The following is a 16107-nucleotide window of genomic DNA, read 5'->3' as shown; positions in this document are numbered from 1 at the left end:
AAAAAAGTGCTACTTATACCATTCCACTGATGCTAATTTTCAGAATACTAATTTGAATCCATATTTATCAAAATGCTATAGCCCTGGCCAGTGTGGCTCACTTTGTTGGAGTGTTGTCCTGTAAATGGAAGAAGGGTCAAGGGTTTGATTCCTAGTCAGAGCACATGCCTGGGTTGCAGGTTCGGTCCCCAGTTGAGGCACGGGGGAGAGGCAACTGATCTATGTTTCTCTCTCACATCAATGTTTCTTTCCCTCTCACTGCCTCCTTTCCCCTGTCTCTAAAATCAATAAGCATGTCCTCGGGTAAGGATTAAAAATATGCTATACAATCAATGTTTTATTAAAAAATGTTAGAGTGTTTTGTCATCCAAATCAATTTTTATTTATTTTGAATTTCTAAGTCTTTTATAAAGACTATGTAGTTTCTAAATATATATGTAATGAGCAGTCTCTGTATGGAGGAAGATGAACTATGCTTTCCTTGGGTACGACTGGAAGCCAGGCATGTTTGTGTCCACTTAACCTAGACTGTTCGCTTTCACGAGAGAATTTAGTGTTCTGCCAGCTGGAGTGCTTACTATCTCAGTTCAGCACTGCGCTTGGGAATCTTCCACCCTGACATCCATTTCCTCTGTAACACACTATCAATCTGTCATCCATGAATTTCACTAAACTATTTCTTAAGTTTGTTTTATTCTGGTTCATACCATTTCTTAAAATAAGTGATTCAATACATTTCCTACTGGCTATATAACATAGCACTTCATGTTTCCTTCTAAATTAGTGTCTTTAAAATTTCAGGGGACACACTTCTGTTCTAATATTTGATCAATGCATTTTATGTCTTCCTCTTTAAGTGGTAAGACTCTGATAGATACTGATCATAGCTATTTAGGGAAAATCTCACAGATGGAGAAAGGTTAGAGATCATGATGCTGAGATTCCTTTTTTTGAAAGTATCTTGTCTACAGCATCTGTGAAAGTTGTTTATTTTGTTTTTAATTGATTACTTTTAGTGACAGCTCTAATTGTTAGAAGATTTTTATATTAATCCCGAATCTGCTGATCACTGTCCATCACTCCCTTGCAGTTCCCACCTATTGTTCCTGGTTTTGTGTTTTGGAGTTACATGAAGTTGGAAATTCTTTACCTGATAACTATGTAAATGTAGCTATCATTTTCTTATTTTTATATACTAACATTATATCTTTCTGAAATGACCTCTCATATATAGTGGCTTCCTTATTTATTCACTTGTTGCTGAATATTCTCCTGTTTTGTTAGTGTTTCTCTTCAACACATGGACCAGCTCCGTGCCTGTGAACTGCAGGGCACCATGTTTCTAGCGTCCTGTATAAACTGACATACACATTTCCCTCCACCTAAAATACTTTCTTCCCTCTGCCTGCCTGAGAATCATGGATTCCTCTCTCTGGACCTTGTTCTGATGTTACTTCCCTTTTAAAGCTGTATCTGGATGCTCTGAGCAAAGCTAAGAACCCTCTTTTCTGTAAGTTGCTTCCACTTGGTTCATTTACTTATTATTGCACACATCATATTGGACTACAATTAATGTGTGTAGCTGCTTTCCAGGGCTATTCTTTATGGATCAGGGGAAAGAAATGTATTTATACATACATGCAATATAGCTCTTAAAATATAATAAACACTCAATAAACTTTGTTAATAAACATGACAGAGGTTAATATTTAAAAATGGCTAATAAAATGACTAACTCATTCTTACTTGAATTCACAGAAAGACAAGTTCCGTATCTATGATGAATATTGCAGTAACCACGAGAAGGCACAAAAATTGCTTCTTGAACTTAATAAAATTAGAACCATCCGGACATTCCTTTTGGTAAGAATATTTGTGTGTTAGCACATGCTGCTATTTGCTGATAGGCCTGCCAGGCGCTGAGGAGTAACATCAGTGTGGTGTAGGAACTGCTTATGGGACAGCTTGTTTAACATATCCAGTCTAGGAAGCTAGAGTCCTTTGATACATGTAGAAAGTGAGAGTTGGGAGAGGCTAGTGTTTGGGGACCCTCTGATAATGCCCTCTCCTGGTTGATTCTGTATTGTTTGGGAATCCCACAGGTTCCTGGTGAGCAAATTGTGGAGTGGAACAACCATCCCCATGATCAAGTTTTAGAGCATTTTCATTACCCACCGAAGTCCCTCATACTTGTTTATAGCCCATCTCCCTCCCACCATTAGCTCTAGGCAATCATTGATTTGCTTTCTGTCTTTGTAGATTTGTCTTTTCTGGAGGTTTTATATAAATGAAATCACACAATGTAAACTTTCTATGACTGGTGTCTTTTACTGAGTAAAAGGTTTTGGAGGTTCATCCTTGTTATACTATGTATCTTCATTTCACTCATATTTATTACTGAATACTATTCCATTGGGTGGATATACCATTTTTGTTTATCTGTTGAACATTGGGTCAACAAGTAACTATGACTATGATGGACGCCAATGGTACTACATATGAAAGGTCATTTCAGAGAGATATTTGTTAGTGTAGAAAAGTCAGGAAATGTTCAGTTTGGGCTATTGATAAATAATGCTTTTATGAACATTCATGTACTGTACAAGTCTTTGTGTGGACATATACTTTCATTCTCTTGAGGAGATACTAAGAGTTGAATTGCTGAATCATGGTAAGTTTATGTTGAACTTTTTAAGGTGACTGCGCCATAGCCACAAGCAGTGTATGAGGACTACCATTTCTCTAGATCTTTGCCAACACATGGTATTGTAAATTCCAATTTTAGCTATGCTAGTGGGAGGTAGTTGTATCTCAAGGTGACTTATATTTGCATTTCTCTAATTACCAATGAGATTAAGCATGATTTCATGTGTTTATTAACCATTCATATATTTTCTTTGGTGAAATGCTTTTTCATATCTTTTGCTCATATTTTAATTGCAATGTTTATCTTTATTGAGCTATAACCTTGTTTTGGATGCAGTTCCTATATCAGACATAATTTACAAATATTTCCTTCTAGTGTGGTTTATCTGTTCATTTTAAAATATTGTCTTTTGAAGATCAAATGTCTTAATTATTGTTGAAGTCCAATTTATTAATATTTTTCCATTATGGCTGTGCTTTTGTTGTCATATTTAAGATCTGTATTCATCTTATACTTATTTTGATAAATTTATTCCTAAGTACATTACTCTTTTTGATGGGATTGTGATGAGAATTGTCTTCATTTTATTTTTGGATTGTTCATTGCTAGTATATAGAAATTTAATGAACTTTTGTATATTCTTATATCTTGTATAGTCTATATTCTTCTATCCTGTGATTTACATTCATGTATTAATACTAGAAGATTTTAGAGAATCTTTAGGATATTTTACATATAAGGTTATGTCATCTGAGAATAAAGACAATTTTATTTCTTCCTCTTAAATATGGAGGTATAGATATATATTTTCCTATTCATTACGTGGTAAGAACAGACACTCCTTTTCTCATCTTTGGGGAACATCATTCAGTTTTTCATGATTAAGTATGATGTTATATGAAGGTTTTTTGTAGTAGAGGAAGTTTCATTATATTCATAGTTTGTTGAGCATCTCTAAGACCATTTTATCTTTTCTAATTAAAACTATTTAAAGCTTTGAGTTTTGCCTTATGTGTGGCTTTAATTGCATTTCATACATTTTGACGTGTTTTCATTTTCATTCCGTTTTTTAAAATGTCTAGTTTCCTTTGTAATGTCTTTGATCCATTGCTTATTTAGAAGTTTTTCTTGGGAGGCAATTTTTCATGGCTCTTTTGGGTACTGCACACTTAAAAAAAAATGTATCCATTTTTCTATTACAGTTGTCCTACTTTTCCCCCATTGTTCTCCCCCCACCCCACCCACCCCTTCTCCCTCAGTCCATCCCCACCCCATTGTCCATGTTCATGGGCTATTCATACTAGTTCCTTGACTAGACCCTTTCCCTTCTATCCTACCTTCTCCCTGCCCTGCACACTCCTGGTCAATGTCAGTCTGCTCCTTGTTTACTTGCCTCTGGTTCTATTTTGCTTGTTTGCTTGTGTTGTTCATTAGTGTTCTGTGTTAGGTGATATCATATGATATTTGTCTTTCACTGCCTGGCTTATCACTAAGCATAATACTCTCAAGTTTTATCCATGTTGTCACAAATGGTAGAGGTGCCTGCTTTCTTTCTGCTGCATAGTATTCCATTGTGTAAATGTACCACAATTTTTTAATCCATTCATCTAAAGATTGGCAGTTAGGCTGCTTCTAGCACTTGGCTATTGTGAATAGTGCTGCTATGAACATAGGGTGCATAGACTCTTTTGGATTGGTGTTTCAGGATTCTTAGGGTATAATCCTAGCAATGCTAGATCAAAAGGCAGTTCCATTTTTAGGTTTTTAAGGCAATTCCACACTGTTTTCCATAGTGGCTGCACCAGTCTGCATTCCCACCAACAGTGCACTAGGGTTCCCTTTTCTCTACATCCTCACCAGCACTTGTTTGTTGATTTGTTGACGATGGCCATTCTAACCAGTGTGAGGTTGTATCTCATTGTGGTTTTAATTCACATCTCTCTAATGGCTAGTGATGTTAAGCATTCTTTCATACGCTTATGGACCCTCTGTATCCTCCTTGGAGAAGTGTCTGTTCAGATCCTTTTGCCTATTTTTTAATAGGATTGTCTGTATTATTCATGTTGAGTCATATAAGTTCTCTATATATTTTGGAGATTAACCTTTTATCTGAGGTATCATTGGCAAATATGTTTTCCCATATGTTTGGTTCCCTTTTCATCTTGGTGATGTTTTCTTTTGCTGAGCCGAAACTCTTTAGTTTGATGTAGTCCCATTTACTTATTCTTTCCTTTATTTCCCTTGCCCTAGGAAATATATCAGCAAAAATATCACTACATGGGATATCTGAAATTTTCCTCTAGGACTTTTATGGTGTCATGGCTTACATTTAAGTATTTGATCCATCTTGAGTTTATTCTGGTGTGTGGTATAAGTTGGTGGTCTAGTTTCATTTTTTTGCATGACCCTGTCCAGTTCTCCCAGCACCATTTGTTGAAAAGACTCTTCATACTACATTTTATGTTCCTTCCCTCTTTGCCAAATATTAATTGTCCATATAGGCCTGGGTTTATTTCTGGGCTCTCTATTCTGTTCCACTGATCTATATGTCTGTTCTTATGCCAGTACCAGACTGTTTGGATTACAGTGGACCTTGCAGTATTGTATGATATCAGGTATTGTGATTCTTCCTACTGTGTTATTCTCCTTCAAGATTGCTGCAGCAATTTGGGTTCTCTTTTGGTTCCATATACATTTTTGAAGTATTTGTTCTAGGTCTTTGAAATATACTGTTGGTATTTTAGTAGGATTGTGTTGAATCTATAAATTGCTTTGGGTAATATGGAATTTTTAATGATGTTGATTTTTCCCATCCATGAACATTATGTATGCTTCCATTTATTTGTATCTTCCTTAATTTCTTTCTTCAGTGTTCTGTAGTTTTTCAAGTATAGGTCTTTTACCTCCTTGGTTACGTTTATTCCTAAGTATTTTATTTTTCTTGTTGCTGTAGTAAATGGGATTTTTTCTAGTTTCTAACTCTGGTGTTTTATTGTTGGTATACAGAAATGCCTTCGATTTCTGAATATTGCCTTTGTACCCTGCTCTTTTGCAAAATTCACTTATTAGGTCAAGCAGTTTTTTTTAGTGTAGTCAATAGGGTTTTCTATTTACACTATCATGTCATCTTCAAATAATGACAGTTTTACTTCCTCTTTTCCAATTTGGATGCCTTTTATTTCTTTTTCTTGTCTGATTGCTGTGACTAGAACTTCCAAAACTGTGTTGAATAGGAGTGGAGAGACTGGACATCCTTGTCTTGTTCCCGATTTTATGGGGAGTGCTTTCAGTTTCTGCCCATTCAGTATGACGCTGGCTTCAGGTTTCTCATATATTGTCTTTACTATGTTGAGGGATGTTTCCTCTATCCCCACTTTTCTGGGTGTTTTCCTCATAAATGAGTGTTGTACTTTATCAAATGTTTTTTCAGCATCTATTGATATGATTGTGTGATTTTTGTCTTTCATTTTGTTTATGTGGTGTATTACATTTATTGAGTTGTGAACATTAAACTATCCTTGCATTCCTGGGATAAATCCCACTTGATGGTGGTGTATGATCTTTTTAATGTATTGCTGGGTTTGATTTGCCAATATTTTGTTAAGGATTTAGCATCTATGTTCATCAGTGATATTGGCCTAGAGTTTTCTTTCTTTGTTGTGTCTTGACCTGGTTTTGGAATTAGGGTAATATTGGCCTCATAGAAAGAGTTTGGGAGTCTTCCCTCTTTTCGGATTTTTTGGAATAGTTTGAGAAGGATAGGAGTTAGTTCTTCCATAAATGTTTTGTAAAATTCATCTGTGAAACCAGCTGGTCTGGGGCTTTTGTGTACTGGGAGTTTTTTTATTACTGCTTCAATATCACTAGTTCTTATCAGTCTATTCAGGCTTTCTGCTCTCCTTGATTCAGTTTTGGAAGATTATGTTTCCAGAAATTTGTCCATTTCATCTAGGTTGTCAAGTTTCTTGCCATGTAGTTGTTAATAGTAATTTCTTACCGTCCTTTGTATTTCTGTGGCATTGGTTGCGATTTCTCCTCTTTTGTTTCTGATTTTGTTTATTTGGGTCCTCTCTCTTTTTTTCTTGATGAGCCTGCCATCAAGGTATGCCAATGTTGTTTATCTTTTCAGAGATCCAGCTACTGGTTTTATTGATCTTTTGAATTGTTCGTTTAGGTTTCCAGAAAGTTTCTGATTTCTTCCTTTATGTAATTGTTAACCCACTCATTATTTAATAGCATGTTATTCATTCTTCATGAATTTGAATGTTTTTGAATTTTTTTCTTGAGGTTAGTTTCTAGTTTCAAGCCTATGGTCTGAGAAGATGCTTGATATAATCTCAATTTTCTTGAATTTGTTGAGGTTGTTTTGTGTCCTACTGTGTGGTCTATCTGAAAATGTTCCATGTGCACTTGAAAAGAGTGTATATTTTGCTTCTTTGGGGTGAAAAGTTCTATATATATCAATTAAGTCCATTTCATCTAGAGTGTTGTTCAATGCCTCAATATCCTTAGTTTTCTTTGCTTTGAAGATCTGTCCATTGTTGACTGTGGGGGTTAAATTCCCCTACTATGGGTGTGTTGCTGTCAATATCCTTCTTGTAGTTTTCCAAGAGTTTCCTTGTATATTTGGATGTTCCTAAGTTGGGTGCATATATGTTTATCAGGGTTATATATTCTTGATGGATTGTTCCCTTAAGTATTATGAAGTGTCCTTATTTGTCTCTTTTTACGGCCTTTGTTGTGAAATCTATTTTGTCTCACACAGGTATTGCTACCCCTGCTTTTTTTTCTAAGCACACTTTCTTATTAGAGGAACTGACTGCCTTTGTTCTGCATATCTTTTAAATGATGTTTGTATCACAGATAGTCTCAGCGATACAATGTCTCCCTTCTCTGAAATGGGAAGACATGCATGCTGCCTTTACAGAAGAACCATGTCCCCTAATCTCTGGTCTCTCCTGTTGTACATTGAATGTGTCACCTGGTCTTTGTGTTCTAACATGGAAATTGGGGCTTGGGAAACTGACCCCAAAATAATGATACTCTGGCTTTTGCTACTACTTTGAGGAAAAAATTAAAACTTCCATGTCTCAATCCAGTTGCATCACTAGTAAATGGCAGAGCATACCTGGAACCCAGTTGTCTTTATTCCTGTTCTTCCACAAAACAACATTACCTCCCTTTATAAGGAAGATACATCTATGGATCTGTCTATTACTTATTCACCCATCCCTCAATCCATCCATCCATCCATCCATCCATCCATCCACCCACCTAACCATTCTATCCATTCCATTCATTTATTCCATCTGTCCATCCACCCATCTATCCAACAATTCATCTGTCTATTTCACCATCTCTGTTTCTATCTTTTTTCTTAGATTTTATACTCAGGAGAATAAATGTGAATTAATTTTTAAGATATGGATCCTAAAACACATTTTGGCTTCTGTAAATAATATGAAAGGCAAAAGTATTTATCTTTCTCTCTTTTAAATGTTATTTGTGACTGAATGCGATCATCTCAGAGAAAGAAGCTATATAGAGACATGCTTTCACAACTTTTCAGCAGAAAATTTTATGATAGAAGTAAGTTTTACAGTTGCAGGTTTTAAAAATGTAATTAACTATGTCTATTTCCACCCCAGAACTGCATGCTTCTAGGAGGACGGAAGAACACAGATGTCCCCTTGGAAGGATATTTAGTAACACCAATACAAAGAATATGCAAGTACCCTCTTCTTTTGAAGGTATTTTATGAGTTTACTTTATTGTAACATTTTCCTTTTACCTGCATATTTTGCTTATAATCTTTTAAAAATTTTTTCCTTTTAAATAGCCTGACATTCTAAAGAAGGGGCTTTCATACTCATTGGGGTGGGGGAAGGTATAAGAAGGTAAGGGGGGGGGGATAAATGGTGATAGAAAAAGACTTCACTTGGGGTGGTAAACACACAATACAGTGTACAGTGATGTGTTGTAGAATTGTATACCTGAAACCTATATAATTTTATTAACCAATGCCACCCCAATAAATTCAACTAAAAATGGCTATTTTATCACTAATTTATATAAGGAGTAGGAAAGAAACCTTTTAAGAAAAGAAACAAAAAGTGCTCTATTTAGAAAACACACTTGAGCTTCATTTAGAGTAAGTGTGTTAGTTTCAAGATAGATCCCATTAAGTAAATTATGACCGGTTTATATAGCACTTTATCTTCTTTATTTCAAGTAAATTCTCTATTGGTGTATTTTTAAATTTACTTTAACCTTGGTGTTAATGACGTAAAGCTCAAAGTAACATAATTCAGAGCCTTCTTGATGGTAATGAAGTCAAAGTCAAAGTTACATTTCAGAGCCTGGTCTTAAATCATTATTATAGGTGATGGTGTGGGTCACATGGGACAATAAACGATGAGCATAGAATGACAGGGTCAAGAAAACACTGCATCTTGAAGATAGGAAATGCTTCATTAATGGTTGTGGAACATTGCCTCATTATAATGACCAAAATTTCTATTATGAAAAACACTGTAAAGTACTAATACTGCTTATACTACAAGAGCCTATGAATAGATTAGAACAATAGTTCTGGAAATGGTGTTTTTTGGAACTGTTACCTCAGGATAGGCAGTTTGGTGTGATGGTTGAGCACATGACTTCAGAGTTCAAGTCCAAAGTGTCCTGCTTACAGTTGTATGACTGAACACATAATCCAATCTCTTAAAGCCTTGGGTTTTAACTTGTGAGTCAGATAGGATAATGATGATGATGATGATGAAGAAGAAATCATAGCATAGACCTAAAAGAATGTGTATGTGTCTGTGTATGTTTACATATATATGCATATATAAATTATTACCTAATAATTGAACTATTTGATATAAACCATATAGCATAGTATATACTCCATAAATGTTAGCCATTATCATTCAAACATATTTCATTCTGATTCAATGTAATGTATTAATTATTACTAGGTATCCAAATTTTAAAATACTCAGAAATTTTATGGCTGTATTAACCGGTATTATTATTGACTTACTTTCTGAGAAATAAATGCTATGAATTTGAACTAAAAATACACTTTTTACTATGACTTTTATCAGCTGCATAAATTGGGCTTCTGTCTAAAATTACATTGAAAAGAATCTCTTCTTACTGAAAGAACAAGTCAAGTTGCTTGGGAAAGCCATAGAGAGAAGCTAACTCAGGGATCTCGAGTTCTTCAGAGCTTTCACACAGTCAAGAGAATAGGGAGGATTGGTGTAGCTGTGACTCCTGGCTTTGGGAGAGTCTTTTTGGACCTCTAACTTGGTGACTCAGATTTGCACATGCACTTATCACCAGGCCCCAGTTTTGAAGTCCCGGAAATTTGTTTGTTTTACAAGTCAGAAGGCATAGTGATATTAAGAGAAGTGCATTATATCAAGTGGTTTTTCTTAATTACTCATTTCTGGATGAGGATGACCTCAGGTGCTTGAGCTGGTAATTATAAAAGCTAGAATCATGGACAGGTCTTTACTTAGGAAAAAAAGCAGCTATTTCAGAGCACCTTTAAGCAGCAGACAGATGACATCTTTTCCCATTTTGAGGAGATAATTTTCACAAAGAAAAATGACAAAATGTTTCCTTGTGTAGTATATATGTTGGTGTTAATATTTTTCTTTCTGGCAGTAGCAGCTGAAAAATTGTACTGGTGTTCTTTTTGATTTTGGATGGTTTTATTTACTCAGAGAAAAACATTATGGGATTAGGCTGTGTGTTAAAGAAAAGATATGTTGGTCTTATTTGTGGAGTTTGAAATTACTTGGTTGGCCAGTCAAAACAGGGTGCATAGCAGGTAACTGAGAGAAGATTGTGCTAGTCATTTCTCTCATTATTTCACATGATCTAAATTCATGTCTGGATTCCACAGATACCCATTGGGCATCTCATATCCTGCAAACTGACTTGACTTCTTCACATGATTTATAAATATTTCTACTCTTCAGAATTTCTGGAAAAAGTTTCATATCTCCTTTATGTCTTTGTAACTCAGCATAACTTTTTAAATCTTGTTTGGGAGTGATGTTAACATGTGTTCAGTTGGTGCTTGCTCTGAAGAACAGAGTGTGAATATATTGAATGCAGGGTCAAAGTTTATGGCAAATTTGTCGAAAATAACAGGCCTTGAGAGAATATAGCAACTGCATAGTTTCCCACTGTATGTTAAGAATGAAGGAAATTCTTTGAAGGACTTGCCTCAGGATCTCTGTAATTGTGTTAGTCGCATGGTGATGGCAACTGTAGTAAGGAGACAAATGACTAATTAAAAAGCAATGTGGTCACAACCGTCTAGACAGTGGGTGAAAATGTTTAATTTTGTGCTTCTAAACAACAAGGCCTTTTAATATATTTAAAAGGTTAAAGATCACTTTAGCTCTGATATCCTGAATGGAAAAAAAAAAATAAACATGCATAAAAAGGCAAAAAATCCTGTCCAAAACAAAAACAAAAACAAAAATAAAGCTGTTGAAGGGCATATGGCAGTTTATTCATAGCAAAGAGTGAGCCCGATTTATTGGTGAAAAAAGCATAAATTGTTCTTTTAATGATGGAGTATTGTAGAATTTATAAATTATTAATTTGATAGAGTATAAGACATTTTTTCAAAGTTTTACTTTATGGCATTTCATTTTAGTTTCTTCAAAAATTATTAGAAAACAAGGCACTTAAATTATTTTTGAAATTATGGCACATTCATTTAAAGATTTACTATTCTATTAAAGACTTTAGGAAAATGAAATTAGCATATAAAGATGTACTTCTGTTGGAGCAAAAGTCAAACTTATAAAAAAATTATATGCTGCAGGTGAAATATTTGACAATTTGAAAAGAGAAATCTAATTTAGTTTTTAAGAAGAAAATAATTTCTCAGGAAAAATTTAAATGACTGAAAAAATGTGTAACAGTAATAACACTTAAAAATTGATTCAAACTTTGTTTTTGATCTTAATCTTAGTGGAGTTTGTGATGTCACTTCTGAAAGTGGCTCTCACGATCTTTGCAGTTCTCATTTCCTGGTCAGTCTGAACCTGCTGTACCAGAAAGCTGAAGATCAAAGGGCGATTTGTTTTTTGTGTATAAACAGGAGTTGCTGAAGCGGACTCCAAGGAAACACAGTGACTATGCAGCGGTGATGGAAGCCCTCCAAGCCATGAAAGCTGTCTGTTCCAACATAAACGAGGCCAAGAGACAGATGGAAAAGTTAGAAGTTTTAGAGGAATGGCAGTCTCACATAGAAGGCTGGGAGGTACAGTCACTGTTTCAATAATTGAGCTTAAACTAGTTTTGCTGTTTCTCATGCTATGTGGAGAATTGATTGACATTGGATGGAACCATAAATGGTCATTTTTCCTAGATAATGCTAGGGGGCTATAAGCATTTCTGGAAAGTGCTGTCGTTTCATTTTTAAATATCTTTAAAGTGGTAGATAATTGGCTTAACCTCAAGCTCTGTGAGAGAGCAAGTCGATATTGTGTGGGTTATAGGATCTGATATTTCAGTATTTGTGTATTGTGATTCTCCTTTTTCCTGTCTTAACTTTTGTCAATAAGTACATAGCCTGAATCCTGGAGAGAGTACGGAAAGAGACTGAGGCTCCATACATGGGCTGTGATATTATTTTCAGACTGTAAATTAGGTGTTTGATGATGTATTTCATTGTAAGTCCACTTAATCTCTTTAAATTTGAATTGATTTCTAAAATGAATGAAGTAGCTGTGATGTGATTTTTAAGGTCCATTCAAGATGACAAATTCTGTGGGTTTTATTAAAGAAAGATTTTTAAAAATTATTAAAAAGCCAATGAAGGGTGATATGCAGAATCTGTAATGTGGTTTCAGCTATGGTAACTTTGAATCCCATTTACCTCATCGGTTGGAGCCCTATATTACTTCAGTGCTATATGTAGAACAAACTAAAATTTTCTGTCTTTCAATTGTCTTCTTTAGATATACATGAGCTTTGGAGTGGGATAAATTTTTATTATAAAGTAAGCAATTATCATATATTTTTTTTAAGTGTAAAAAAGGTTTAAAGTGTTTCTAACCAAGTATCGTATCACTCAAATCCAAGTAGTTTTTATCTTTAGGACATTATAATGACTAATTTGTTTATTACATCCAATATGTTGGTTTCCACTTAAATCTAAAATTATAGCCACTTAGAGTTGCGAAGAAATCTCAAACTTTGACCTCAGGGAACTCTCCTATTTATCCATTCTCCCTCAGGAATTTTTAAAAATGCTTACTGGGATCTGACTCAGCTTCCTCCTCATTTATATTCTTCCACTTCAAGTGTCCAGGGTGACTTCCATTCAGCATGAGTGCTACTTATTCCAATCATTTAAAATGGTTTTGTGTTTTACAGTTGATTCATGATGATAATTCTTTTCCTGGGGAACGGTTGTCCTGCTGGGATGAGAAAAATGGACTAAAGTTTGCTTTTGCTGTCTGTTGTCACTGAAACATTGGAAGAAAACTGAACTTGCTTTAAATGGAAAGATTTGTCAGAGATGTCTGCCAGGCCTTTTACCAAAACAAAAACCTCACAGGCTCTGTTCAGCACTTTATGGAAATGGGATCTGTAATAATTTTGTTTCTTTTTTGTACAGATCCCCAAAAGCCAGTCTACTGCAGAAATGAGTGATTATTTCTTGTACTGTACATACCAGTTATTCCAAGGAAGAATGTATGTGGGCCATCCTGTGTCATTTGTGATCTGCAGCAGTGGGTACCCTGACCTCACCAGCCTCGCTGGGTGTACAACACTGGGGTGCAGGAGGAAAAAGAGCATTGGCACTGAGGAAACTGGCAGGAGGAAATCAGCTATGACTTCAGTTCCAGCAGGAGATGATATGAATGTTGGGTCGCAGAGAGAGTGGCAACGCAAATTCTACTTGAGGCTTTCTGAAAATGATTGCACAAGTCACAGCTATCCAATGATTTGGGAGTTTGGGGACTTTGAGGGGCTGCAGCTTGGAGTACAGTCAAGCCAGTGGACAGACAACTTGTGTTAAGAACCTGGTTTCTCATCCACCACCTTAGACAGATAGGGCGAACTTTTAGAATACTCAGCCTGGTCCCTTCTGGGCAGGTTAGGAGCAGCTGCTATCTAATGGACTCCAAAGGTCACAAGACAGAGGGACACAGTCATCCAGGATGAATCCAGGCCCTGAGGCCCTGGGAGGGAGTGGGAATGGTTGGTTAAAGAGCTTTCTTTGAATTGCTCACAGGGGTTATTGTTCCGGTTACAGACAGCTTTGCCTCTGCTTAGTGTGGCTCTCCTGGGGTAGGGAAGAGCCAAGGACAGATGTCTGCTGGCATGACAGTTACAGGACAGAGTTTCTCAGAGTTTTTGTGATTTAGAGTCTTGAGCTAATGTTGGGCAACAGCTCCTCCTCTAGCTCCTTCCATGAGCTCCTGCAGACCTTTAGGACCACCTTAAAGATGACATTCCCATTCCAGTAACTAACATTCTCTTGAATGGGATCTGAGTCAGATATGCTGTGAACTTGCCTTATTTCCACTTTAGGGGGATTATTATTTCAAATAAGTACTTAATTATCTAGCATCTCTTTTCCCATTTATCAAATGAGGGCTTTTTATAGTGGAAACCTCTCAGATAAACTTGCCTATTATAAAAATTAGATTTTTGTCAGCATTTACATAGTGACTGCCACCACAGAAGATCTGTAGTTGTTTTAATTGCTCATATTTGAAGTTCTACCTATTATTAATATAACATTATATTTCAGTCATATATCTTATCCAACATTCCAAACATTCCACAAGATATTCTACTAAAGGTAATTATAGAGCCATAATCAATGTGCTTGGAAACCAAGTTTATTAGCTATTTAATCAGAGTCATTGATTCATTTTGTAGAACAGGACTTTTTAGTTTTAGTCTGCTTTTTGGTTGGTTGATAGTATTGTACCTATAACTGTAATTTTTGGAATGATACCGATATTGACAAAGGAGCACCAATAAATATTATATCATTTAGTAATTCAGCTTTACATCCTTGATATGATTGATATCTCAAATCAGGGGAAAATCACAATAAGAGGGTGAATTATTAATATATGAAAGTGTTGGAAAAATAAGATTTAAGATAATTACTATGTTTTATAAAGTAAAAAGAAACAATAGAAATTCACACCTCTTGATTACCTTGGTACCTGGAGAAACACAATGCTGCAAGACCATCTTAACATCACCTCTTGTTAGCTTTGGAATCTGCTTTCTGCTTACACTGGATGAAGTTTGTGACTGACAGTGTGTTAACTTCAAGTCATGTCTTGAGTCTTGCAAAGGTTATGGTGAGGCCTATTTCTTTTTGTCTCCTCCGTGAGGTGATTTGGTAGATACAATTGGCCTACCTTGAGGTAGAATTGATTTATAATAGTCCTTGTTATTTAAAGATAAGTTGTTTGGGAAAAAAACCATGAAAGTGAATCCACATATAAGAGAGACCAAACTTGCAGAGTGGGAGAGGGGGGAAAGTTTGATTGGGGCATTATCTTAGTAAAATGAAAATTGATATTACTTGTTTGTTTTATCTAATATGTAGCAGAATCTGGGTTTTAATTTCTGTTAATAATTTGAGTCTCAGAAGGTGTGAATCAAATGCTGAATCTTTTTATTTTTTAGAGAAAGCATACATTTTATGACAAAATTGTATAATAAAACAATGTGATATTCTTCATTGCACATCTGACTTTCATAGTAGTTTTAAAGTTTGCTTAAAGAATATTTAAATGCTTCATTAATTTTCTCAAGAAACTCCTTCGATGTTGAAACCATTCTTTTATGAAATACCCATCTACTTGTTCTGCTCGTCTGTACTCTTTCTTGCACTGTAAATGGGCGTAGCTCTGTTAGGCCTTTTTGTGTCAATGCCACCTAGTCTACAGGGAGGAAGTTTCAAGGCCTCTTTCATCTCTCATCTTTCCCCAGATTATGGTTTCCTCTCAGCGGTTTGTGTTTTTCTGATGTTGACATTCAACCTTTAGTGGACAAGGTGAATGAGATAGCCCCTGCTGTTAAGCAGGGAGAGCTGATAATGGGGTCAGATAATCAGTGAATGGTTTCCTATTACAATGATTTCTGCCACCTCATAGCTGCAAAGCAGCAGCAGTGGACCCTTATGTAACTTATATTGAAATAACTTCTTGACACAAAAAGGATTTGCCCTTTCATATAGTCCAGATATAATTTAGCAGTATTATTTCTATTGCGTTTTTTTTGAGAAGAGATTTGTTTTATTATTGCAGTTCTTCATAAATTATGATTTTAATGTTTAAGAAACATTGGAACTTAGGAAAGAAACCATGAAATAAATACACATGCTTCTGATGGCCTTTTCTGGCTCCTGGTCATTTTCTGAAAGTATACCTTGGCACCTAACAGGT

General features: G+C 35.5%; 1 protein-coding gene across 1 annotated transcript in view; it reads left to right on the top strand.

The window, feature by feature from the left end:
* The window catches only part of PREX2 (phosphatidylinositol-3,4,5-trisphosphate dependent Rac exchange factor 2), a 231973-nt gene that overhangs the window by 65627 nt on the left and 150239 nt on the right, over positions 1-16107 (top strand). The window contains exons 4-6 of the mRNA XM_090283596.1: positions 1759-1863; positions 8296-8397; positions 11781-11942. Coding sequence (XP_090139722.1) covers positions 1759-1863; positions 8296-8397; positions 11781-11942 — 369 coding nt within the window. The remainder of the gene's footprint in view (positions 1-1758; positions 1864-8295; positions 8398-11780; positions 11943-16107) is intronic.

Source organism: Furipterus horrens, unplaced genomic scaffold (assembly GCF_987537825.1).
Source record: "Furipterus horrens unplaced genomic scaffold, mFurHor1.1.pri manual_scaffold_7, whole genome shotgun sequence".
NCBI lineage: Eukaryota > Metazoa > Chordata > Mammalia > Chiroptera > Furipteridae > Furipterus > Furipterus horrens.
Note: the sequence above shows the minus strand (reverse complement) of the source record. Positions and strands in the feature narration are given on the sequence as shown.